This window comes from Branchiostoma floridae, chromosome 2 (assembly GCF_000003815.2).
Source record: "Branchiostoma floridae strain S238N-H82 chromosome 2, Bfl_VNyyK, whole genome shotgun sequence".
NCBI classification, from domain to species: Eukaryota; Metazoa; Chordata; class Leptocardii; order Amphioxiformes; family Branchiostomatidae; genus Branchiostoma; species Branchiostoma floridae.
The window spans coordinates 8,665,431-8,677,036 of record NC_049980.1 but is presented as its reverse complement, the minus strand read 5'-3'; the positions used below and the strand labels follow the sequence as shown (position 1 = coordinate 8,677,036).

General features: G+C 41.7%; 1 protein-coding gene across 5 annotated transcripts in view; it reads right to left on the bottom strand.

Annotated features, from left to right (window-relative positions):
- The window catches only part of LOC118410038 (leucine-rich repeat-containing protein 49-like), a 37,574-nt gene that overhangs the window by 1,925 nt on the left and 24,043 nt on the right, over positions 1–11,606 (bottom strand). For 4 of the 5 annotated variants that reach the window (XM_035811502.1, XM_035811501.1, XM_035811503.1 and 1 more), the window contains 9 exons: positions 8,501–8,648; positions 5,801–5,884; positions 5,168–5,272; positions 3,818–4,002; positions 3,257–3,391; positions 2,641–2,860; positions 1,847–2,032; positions 1,288–1,397; positions 592–730 (listed from right to left, as the gene is read on the bottom strand). In XM_035811502.1, coding sequence (XP_035667395.1) covers positions 592–730; positions 1,288–1,397; positions 1,847–2,032; positions 2,641–2,860; positions 3,257–3,391; positions 3,818–4,002; positions 5,168–5,272; positions 5,801–5,884; positions 8,501–8,648 — 1,312 coding nt within the window. The remainder of the gene's footprint in view (positions 1–591; positions 731–1,287; positions 1,398–1,846; positions 2,033–2,640; positions 2,861–3,256; positions 3,392–3,817; positions 4,003–5,167; positions 5,273–5,800; positions 5,885–8,500; positions 8,649–11,606) is intronic. The other variant, XM_035811504.1, reaches the window with a different exon arrangement.

Sequence of the window (11,606 nt, the reverse complement as noted above, 5' to 3'; positions counted from 1 at the left end):
TCTGGAGATCCCAAGACTAATGCACAAGAGCCAAAAAAATAAAAATGCAGCAAAAAAAGCTGCCAAACAACAGGGCTAAACAATCCTTCCAGTCTATTCTTTCCCAGGCTTGGTTTGCCTTATGTTCACCTCTTGTAAGACTATAAGAGACAATCGTTGCTATTTCAATAATGTTTTTACTGCCATTCTTGTTTAGTGAGGAGAACAAGGACACAATGTAGTCACAAAAGCCAGGCGGACTTAATGTAGAGGTGCTCACTAGAGCATTTTTGACTGTATTTAGAAAAGAGTACCAATCACAGTAATGACACCAAACGTGCCGTTAAACTCCTCAGGCTGTTTTTTTGTTTTGTTATTTAAGCCATGTATCTTCAGTCCAGACCTTGTGAAAAAATTAATTTTTGACAAATTTTTCTTACCTATCTTTATTTACCTGTCGGTCTGATATTTTTCTTTAAAAATCTGAGAAGCAGCAAATAAATGTGGTGTGGCCCAACTGCCATATGAACTTTATGTAGAGGTGGTCACTACAGCATGTTTCACTGTACTTAGAAAAGAGCATCAACTACCCTAAGTACACCAGAAGCTGACCTTGAGTTTGTCCTTGGCCAGGTCCTCACACATGTACTGCAGGCCGGCCCGTCCGACCGACTCCGACGCTCGCTCGCTCTTCCCATCCTCACCTTCCGACTTCCTGAACCGTTCGTTCACCATGCCGAGCTTCTTTCTCCTACAAAACATATTAGCTTACAGTCAAACCTCAGATAGCAACAAACTGTATTCAAAACTTATGAAACTTATTCAAAAAGCGTTCAATTTTGAATTCAAAAGTCAATTCAAACATTCAAAATGCATAGCAAACATGCAAACAGCATTTACGAGACAAAGCTGACTTTGACTAATGCTAACCTATTTATTGGTACAAATTGTTGATACAATTACTTTGAACATTTACCTTGGTGACCAGTTCTTACAAACATGTACTTCTGCAAATTTAAAACAATCTGCAACATTGTAGTAAGACAGCCTGAGTTATAATTATAATCAGCTTTAAGTACCTAGAAGTTAGAATTAGAAAATGGCCACGCAGAAGACACTCGCCTAAGCACATAGAAAATCCCACTACTTACTGAAAAGAGTAGGGGTCCATCCCGATGTGAGTGGATCAAATAAATCTGTCTGGGTATACAGCTTGTACTCTTTAGTACAAACCTGGTGTGTTATGCCTTGAAGTGGTTCACCTGGTTTGCAAAACAAACAAACAAGCAAACAAACAAACAGACAGACCTTGTCTCTCCCAGCAGAGTGAGTAGTCTGGACTGTGGAAGCTGGGAGGTGGTGATGTGGGACAGGGTACCAAACATCTTCTCTGCATTCACCATGTCTGAGTTAGTCACCTGGGGAGGAGCAAAGATGGACTCATCTACAGGTTTGGGTTCTACATTCTTCTATGCAGAGCTGAATCTGCCTCATAGAGACTCCTCTAGATTCACCTCTGCTTAATTACTCCATTGCACTACTGACCTGTCATGCTTATCAATATTAATGCCCTTGCCTTATTGAGCCCAACAAAACAATACTTGACACATTACAGTGTTAAATCATTTTATGTCCTACTCGTTGTTTGGGGTGTCCACGTTATTGACTTTTATTGCTAAAAAAATCTGTCATTTCAAGCTTCCAAAAATACATCTTCAGCAATTTCATGTCAAGAAGTTCTGATTATTTTTGACAGGGTGAGATACTTTTTCCTTCCAAGAAAATTTCTGTCCTGGAATGAAAGGACAGTTTCTGCTATAGACACAACTACAACAATGTAACTCTCCTGAGAAAAACGTGGGCTCACCTCTGTGTCGTTGATTTTCCTGAGAGAGAAGTGCGCGAGGCGGAACAGCACGTACTGCTTCCAGAGGGTGAACTGAGTCACGGGGTTGCCCTCCGGCACCAGCGTCAGGTTGTCCAGCCGTCGCAGCGAGGCCAGGGTGTTGAACTGCTGCAGGTTACTGATGTTGGTCTCATTGAATATCAATGTCTGGAAACAAGATGGCAGAACAGTTCAATTCATATTGATCTACATCAATGAAGGTTAGACATCCAGGTAATAAGATATGCCAAAAAGCTGTTACTCAAACAACTGGATATGATTTTGGAAACGGTCGGACTTTTCACACGGCCATCCGGCGTCTTTTGTCAGTGACACTGGAGAAATCTTGCTGGAGAGAGTAGATATCTGAATGGAATAACCGAGAGATGATGTTATACGTGCTGTACAAATACGTATGTTGGTTTTCTTCGTCAAGCTTCAAAGGTGTCTATCCCACATGAAAGAAACATTTGGCTAGCATTTGCACTCATTCTATGACCGAACAAAATCCTGAAGGCATTGTTATAGATTACGTAGTTTGCGAATGTTGCTGAACGTATACAGTGGAAGCCAGTTAATTGCACGTCGGATAAACGCACACTTCGGTCAATTGGCGGTGCGGTCCAACTGGGTAACTTTGCATTATCGCACACGATGGATAATTGCACGATATTTGCTGGTCAATTGGGTGTGCAATTAAGCGGCTTCCACTGTATTAAGACCATAGCTGGGCACAGTAGATGGAAGAACAGTATGCATTGAACAGAACATCCCACCTGCACATTAGGGAACCTGTTGCGGATCTTGTGCAGCTGCCTGGAGATGTGGTCGAAGTCGATGAAGTGGAAGGACACTGCGGTGACGGAGCCGGCGGCCTGGATGCCCCAGTTCCTGTCCAGCGAGTCCAGCGCGCCCGCCCCGTACAGGTGCAGCACCTCCCCCTCCAGCTCCGCCAGGTGGGACTGACCAATGTCATTGGAAATACTGTCTGGACTCCTGGGGGGATAGCAGTTAAAGGGATATATTGTAATATTTTGGTGCCAAAATAACAACTGTTCTGAACTTTAAAATCTCCAGGCAGATTGACATTTTTAACTTATTTTCAACACATCTGTTTCATTTGGTCACATTTCTAGCGGTAATCAACAACGCAAAAGGAAGCCGCCACCAAATCCACTTACTTCCGGGTAGCAAGTAAGCCGGCCGCAGATGTCCGAATCTACCGTTGTGGTTGCAGCTCTTCAGGGCTTAGCGGGGACTTTCAACAAACTTGAGAAACAATTCAAGTGAACCACCGAATACGTTCTAAGGCGTTCCTCAAAAAGGCTATCGGACTACCTTTGCCTTATTTTTGGCCTACAGACTGAGTGACACAACTTCAGTTTTCCTCACCTTGGTCTGTCTGTAGACCTGACAGATGTCTGTGACTCACTCCTGTAGGAGGACTGGGATGTTGTCCTTTCACCTCTGCCCTCTGCCCCTTCCCCTGCGACCCAGGCATCCCCAGAGAGGCTATCCTGACTGCTTCTGTTATAAAGAACAGAGACTGAGTTAGTTCCTTCCTACAAAGTACTGCAGAAAGAGTTCAGAGTCCTCACCAAATCTTTCGACACAAATACAATGTAGTAAAAACAGTCTGTACTTAGTCTACTAGAATGTTCCAGTTCTAGAAATGCTAAATCTAAGAGTATGAAATACAACACTAGATCAATTTATCCCCTAGGCGACTTATAACCATTTTTTTTTTAAACAGTGCATTTAGGGATGTCAAACAAACGGACAGTGTTTTTAAATTGCATTATTTTTACGTTTCAATTTGGAACAACTGTCGGTCAACTTCATATCCCTGTATTTGAAAACAACGGATATAGATTACCCTGCGGATAAGGTGACCTAGCGGGTTACTTGCCATTCACAAAAGACCATAAAAATTGTATGAGATTTATGGCTCACTTTGATGACGTGTCCTGCCAGTTTGGCGGGAGGTTCCTGTTTTCCTCATCCTCCGGTTGGCTGCCCCTCTTCCTGACCGCGTCCTTCTGTGGCAAAGGTTGGAAGCGACCTATCTTCGACAGGGCGGCGGACTGGTTCGCCTCCCAGTTCCTGGCTGCGTTGTTGATCGCGAGCCTCCTCTTCTCCTGGAACACAACGTCACTACTCCGTCAGTACCGTACTCACACGACCCAGCAGAATGTGGTGAAAAATGCGAACCTTTTCACGATTCTGCCACCTCTTTGATGCTAGGTTTGTGTTAGGTTGAACTTACCAGTTTTAGGAGGGGGTTTTGGATGAATGTGGTGTAAAATCTGGATGTTAGTACCAGTCAACAGTGTTTCCAGCCTGGGACCCAGGGTATATTCTACGCCTAGTTCACTCCACAGCTCAAAACCATCGGGGTCCAGATTAATAGGACCTACTAGAATGAAAAGTAGACTAATGTTCAAACCTGAGCTCTTCTACTGATCACACCAAAAGCTATGGTACTTTTCCTGGGTTAATTTTCCTACTGCTACATGTAGTTGGAGGGTAGGTTGGGAAAACTCCTGGGGTCTGGTACGTCTCGACGGGCAGAACCACGAAAAGGTGAAGACCACCAACGCCATGATCATACATCCACAGTCTTACATCCCTTGTGGCTCACAGATGTCAGTATTGTTTCCTTTATGTGTGGAAAAGTTTTTTTGATGAAATGCAGTGAGGAAAAAAATCAAGCCTTGCTAGAATTTATATGAAGGAGCAAAGTACTTCTGTTTTGGAGAGGGGCATCAAGTGAAACACTTTCAATGCAGAAAGTTTAGTGCCTGAGCTGGGATTCGATTTCCATTAACTGAATAATTTTACAAATGCGATTCTCATTATGCCCAGCAGATGGAGTAACTGTTGTTTACCAAGCACTGTTTTCACTGCAATTAATCAGTCAATGTGTCCAACTGTGTGAAAAGCAATATTTTTTGGATTATAACCCAATGTCTCCAGGACCCCTCTCTCAGTCCCAAATATAGAAATTTGCTTGTTGGGATGGAACTTCATTAAATGAAATTGATGAAGATTTAGTTTTGTATGTTAATTAGGTTAAAATTTAACAACAGATATTAACAACATGGGCTTCAACTAATGGGTAGGACAGAAAAAAAATTCAATGCTAAAGACAGCCCTGGCCCTGACCAAAACCTGTTTTTTTTATATTCTTTTCCAAGAACGACGGTATTTGTGAATGGTTTGCAATAATAACTGCAGACATGAGTGAACCACAAGTGTGTGTGAGTAAGTCTGTGGCATCATGGCGGGTACGCATGCTCTTACAGGAGGCTGGTTGTCGGGGTGGAAGCGTGAAGATTTTGACAAGGCAGGCAATTGTGTCATCTGCCATTGTCTAGCAGCATTGCGGATAGCCAACTTTCTATTCTCCTGAAAGGAGGAAAGATCATGATCATTAGACAGCACAGAACTCAGCCGACAGGACAGCTTACCATTAGAGTTGTATATCTTTCCTCCCACTAAGTGGTGGCTAACATCAACAAAGAGATCGGATGATCACTACTGATAGGACAGGCAAAACAAAGTATATAAACATATTTTGACAGACAGAAAATATGTACACTGTTTGTATTACAATAATCAATCATGGCTGTGAATGACATTGCAGTGAGAATGGATATACATGAAGGAATATACATAAAGTCTAGAAAATGCATGAGTAAGAAAATCTGGTGTAAAAAGTTTAAGAGAAATAAAAGCAGTACATATCTACATGTAAAGCTTCCCATGTTATAAATATTTCCCTGTAATGTCAAGATACAGGTATACAAATTTTGGCATTGATCTGAAAAATTTCCTCTAATCCCACCAAAATGGGCCAAAACCTCATTTCCAGAAATTCTTCCCCAGAAATTTTGTAATCCAGCTGCACTTTTTCCAGCATGACCTCTCACTGACCTTGATGATGGCCATTTTGTTGGTCTCTCTCTTCTTCTCTTCCTCTTTCCGAGCCATCACTGCTGCTATTCGCCTCTCCTCTTCCTATGGTGGGCAAAAACAGAAAAATATACAACATTTATCATCTAAATAAGAGAAGACTTGAAGCACAAAATTTTACTACACTTATAGAAAGTGTCATACAATGTACTCTTCACTAGAGGGACTGAAAACAGGAAACCAAGAAACTAAAGACATTTTTTTCATACATTCATCATGGCAAGTTTTTGTGTATTCATGGCAAGCTTTAAATGTAATCACTTTCTATTGATTATGATCATACAGAATCAATAAAGGCCAAACATGTAAATCAAAATCTGACTAACACTATAAAAAATTGTACCCAAAACTACAGATACTGTGCCACATAGGGGTAGCTCTGTGATTATTACATCCCCAACTATTCTACAACCGTTTTAACTACTATAAATGATCTTATGAGAGCCAAGCCTCTCCCAACTATGCATAAAACAACAATCCTGAGAGGTTCTCTCCCAGCCTGTTGTTAACTTACATAGTTTCCTATCACCCAGGACCTGTAGTGCAGGCGATACACACAGTAACGTTCCCAGTTCAAGTTCGACATCCTGATTCCACGCACACACTCGCTATAACGCTAGACCAAATCGCTGCTATGAATTGGATCTGCAGTAATGATTTGGCCGGCTGCCTGCCTGGATCATGTACTCAGTGGGTTGGAATGAAGGATTGGAAACTGATATTTGGCTGCTTAGAGAGGACACAGTCCAGTGAGCAGCTTCTGAACTTATCAGTACAAAAAGGTGACTGTACAAAACACAAAGTTTACTAAGTCAGAAATGGTTGAAATACATACGAAAACGGAATTTGCCTTCGGGAAGTTCAACCTGTAAACCATCTCCCAACGAGAGCTGCCAAACAGCAGTTAACCGAAGTTTGAATAAGTTGTTTGCATTGTTTGGAAATGTGTTTTTCTTGGAATAAAAGCCCCCCAAAATGATGCAGTGTTGGTACAGTCCGGTTCAAAAGTACATTGGCATTAGAAAGCCTCTTGAAGTAGATGCAGCTCTTATAATGGTGCTTGGAGAGGGATCTAGGGACAGGCTGTGTTTTTTTGTTGCTAGAGACATCAGACTTAGTGCACTTCAAATAAAAAATAGTATTACCCCAACGCACTTTGCAAAGTGCTTGTGTGACTACCAGACTACCACACGACCAAACTTGTTTACTTTGCAAATGAAGGACAAAGATTATGTTTGCTTTAAAAAAGTCAATCAATCAATCAAAGTGGTTAAAATAATTGATAAAAAAAGGCAGTCAGCCAAGAGCTGAATTGTGCCTTCTATACATAAAGGCACTGGTTGCATTTGGTTTACACACAAGAAATCATCATTACATAAATTCATTTATAGCTGAATTGAAATAATTTTGTGTTGAATTAGCATTAGGATTTAATATTGGCTAACTTGTAATATGAACCAATATCATTCCATCCAATTCATTATTCAGAAGTTGTAACAGGTGGTACCGGACTAATCATAAATCCAACTGTCCAGCGGATTGGTAAACTAAAAGTTAGATTGTTAGAGTTTCAAAGCGAAGATCCATGTTTTAGTTCCCTAGAAGCGCGTATTAACTCGACAGTTCTTTTGGATGCTGCCATGCTGTTTGCAAACCCCACACACATATTGGCTTTAACTACTAAGAGTTTCTCCAGACCACATATATTTTTTTTTCTTCTATGTCTAACCTGTCCTTTGCAGCTGGGATGGCAGATTTTCATATGCCAGGACGCTGTTGTAGAGCACTGAGGGGGGCGTGAGGTACCGACTATCATCCGGCGGGGCTGAATCGTAAGGGTCTGGAGCGAGCTGCCATTCGGCACCACTCAGGTGACCTCAATATGACAATTGCCCTGGGTGTAACTGTATGGTTATGATCCACTCACATTGGGAAGAACCCCTACTCTAAGTGTGGTGGGATCTTAAACGTGATCTAGGTGTGGCTCTCCTCAAACACAGGACCTCCATCTAACGTCCTATCCTACATTGAGTGCTGTATCTCCAGTGTCCACCATTGCTAACTAATTTGCACACCATTGCTAACTAATACATATAATTTGCACATTTTATACAGAAAAACTACCCTCGTACAGGTGGTCTATACTAGACAATGCTGGCACCCGGGTACAAGAGACTAACCATCTGTAACCGGTTCCACGGTTTTTGGTAGGGTCGCTTGAACTGTCCATTAAGGATAAGAGGGCATGCATGGGGCTTAAAGGGCAAAAAGATTTAAACAACACTGTCATCAATTTTTCTACATGTGCACCCTCACTCTCCATATCCTTTACATACTTGCAATCTTGTATAGCTTTTACTTTTTAACAACTCTAAAAAGATACAAAACTGGCATGTTACACCAAGCCAGTTAACTGGTATTATACCATGCAAAGAAAAGAAAAGTGACAAGAAGACGTGCTAGTCTCCAAGCAGACCCTACGGTGCCTTAGAGATGGTATCAAAGCTGGCAAGAGACTTAGTATAGCGGCACCGGTGCCCGTTTGACTCCCTTTGGCCAGCTATCTCCCTTTGGCCAGCTATACTCCTTTGCCAGCTTTGAAACTATCTCTTTAGGCACCGTAGGGTCTGCTTGGAGACTCAAGACGTGCTGCGTACTGACCGATATTCTCCTCATGTCCAGCTGCCTGAGCTGCACCATGTGTTTGAGGATGGTTTGTTTGTAGAAGGCCTCCTGTGCCAGTGGGTTTCCGTCCAACGACACCTCCGACAGGGACGCAGACTCGCCCAGACACGCTATGTCATCAAAGCTACAGCAACAAAAAAATTCATGTTATTTGCAAGAATTAAAGTCCAGATGGGGCATAGGTGAGTGCTGATTCCAATTCAATAGCCACACAAATAGGGCCACACAACTTTGTTCAATCACTACAGCAGGGAGCTAGTCAACTGGTAGTGGTGTCTGTGTGTGTTCAACTGCCATACTCTTACAAAATACTGAGTGCATGCTTTAAAGGCTTAGGTCACATTTCCAAACCGGGCAGCTTTCGGGAGCGAAAAGGAATGATACAAAAGACATCAGAATACACAAAATTTCAAAATAAGATTCATGACATGATTTGTGTTTATTTCCTGGTGAATTTCCACATGCAGTGGTACTACTAACAATGTTGCATACATGTAGACCAGTAAATACAATCATTATGTATAAAGTTGGCAAAAGCTCTTAATACTGTACATACAGTAACACTGAAATGTCCATCATAAACAGGATATAAAACAGTAATTTCCCATTGACGTCACTCTTGAGGGTATAACACTTGATGATAAATAAGAATTAACAAGGTGACCATAAAAATACAGGAAGCAATACAATGCATTATACATGTGCAACCAAACCTGAGAGGAAGAATCAATGTAAGAGAAGCCAGCTCTGGGAAAAGCTCTTGATATAACCCAGTGCCTACATATTCCACAATACGGAAGTCTGGCAGGACAAAAATCAATGGAAACCGTCGGGATGGAATTATCCCCAGCTGCCTGCTTCACAGAATACAAATTGAAAGCACAGCGGCACAGGTCACTGGTAATCTGTCTCACTGGTACAGACGAGACGACATAACCGGCGCCAACAAGCCTTACTACAGTAACTGTAAATGCAGAAACTACATTTTCGCGGTGGCAGCTCACAGCGAACTTAAAACCACCGCGAACATTTTTCCATGGCATTAAGAGACAACAGTGCATGGTGCTCCCGCGAATTTAAAACCACCGAGAAAAGTCCTTTTTTCCACTACCCGAAATTAAATCCCACAAACTGAAATGCATTTACAGTAATTCCTAGCTGATACTGCATACCATCACAGTGCCTAACCCTCTAAAATTTACACTCTTTTTGAACGATCCGAATAGGGACATGATGAAGCAAAAGATAAATGCAACTTAGTTTTGTTGAAGAAGAAACTTACAGCTGGCAGATATTGTTAGTATGAAACTAAGTTTTACAGTTCTACGACTTCATACATTGTACCTGCAGATTGCTGAGTAATTTTGTCTCATTACAATGTAAATGGTATGCAAAAGTCTCTTATCAGCCTTATCTATATGAATTCATAATCACTTCTTCCTGACCATAGGTACAATCTACCAACCAAAAATTGTGACCATAGCTTGTCCAGAACACAATAAAGTGATCAAAACCGGACATTCCACTGCACGCCCATTCCTCGTTAAAGGGGCAAATTGCTGTCGCACATAAGCAGCGGGCCACAGTTTTCTTTAAAGACACAATGACTACGTATTTTGCCCTTTTCCGTTACAAGTACATGATAGTAATATGCTAAGCAATGTTTTCCCACCATTGTTAGTTGCCTTTTGGTCGTCCCGGGTAAGGTTTTGCTTAGAAACACGCTAAAAACACGTGTCGGAAATGCTATAAAGGTGAATATCGTGGCATTCTGATAATGAAAAGACGTTAGTTCTTTAAATTTTCAGTCATAATTTACATCAACCACTTAGGCCGGCTTGTCACGTGTTGATGAACTTGTCCAGCAGACGACCTTTTTACGTCAGATGCCGTTTTATTCTTGTCGCCAACTTTGGTATAATTTACGTTACCGAACTTCTGTTGGGTGTAATTCGCTTACGAAAAGACATTTTCCGATAATGTTTTCACTGTTTTATCTGCTAAACAGTGGTGTTGTGTAATAAACAAATGACAGAACACATAAAACACGAATGTTGGAAACATGACTATAACCGCCAATCTCAGGCCGTTTGTCACTTTTTTGATATAATTTACATTACCATAATAAGTCCCTTAGAATTATAGAAAGATCATTACTTTTGTACTCATAGGAAAGAATGCTCCCAGATAATTAGTAATTGCCTGCAGAGTTAGTCTTTCCAGAGCTGTTTGTTAAAATTTTATTTATCATTAAAAGCATAAATATAATTTACGTTACCATATAATTTACGTTACCATTTTTTTTTCTTCAACATGTCATCGGATGTTCAGCAAGAGCACATCAACCAAAGACGTATTATCTGCTGTACTGTTACTGTAGGTGGGCTTGGCTTGCCATAGAGTCACAATGCAGTCTGTTTATATGTTCCTGTTTCAGTGAATTTTACGATGCTGGGACTTTTCATTTCTCATAGGAATGTAGAAATACGAGGGGCGAGTAAGAACAGAAAGAAACAACACCCCGACTCCCGGGATTCGAACCCGCGCCAAACCCGGGCAGCCGGATCACAAATCGAACGTGCAAACCGTTCGGCCAAAAGGCTTAAGCCATTAGGCGTCTTCGGTTTAGCAGTCCTTGAACACCACTGTTACACTACTCCCCCTTTTCTTTTCAAGATTCGTCCTCGAATCTCCGAGATCGACATCCCTGTGTGGCACATACTAGCCTGTTACTCACAGGGCCGGCGTGGGAACCATTGTAGAAATTCAGAGGGGCGAGTAAGAACAGAAATAAACAACATCCCGACTCCCGGGATTCGAACCTGCGCCGAACTCGGGCAGCCGGATCACAAATCCAACGTGCTAACCACAACACCAAAAGCTCAAGAGCTGTTGGCGTGGTCAGTTTGGCAGCGCTAGAACCCCACTGTTACAGGAACGATGTTCAAATGATAAACCTGACATGCACCAACTTGGAAAGATGCGGGTGTTTATATTGATATCTGATGCTTCAATAATCAACATTACACGGAATGTATAGTACCAAGTTGAATAAATGTATATTGGGTTGGACTGAACCAAA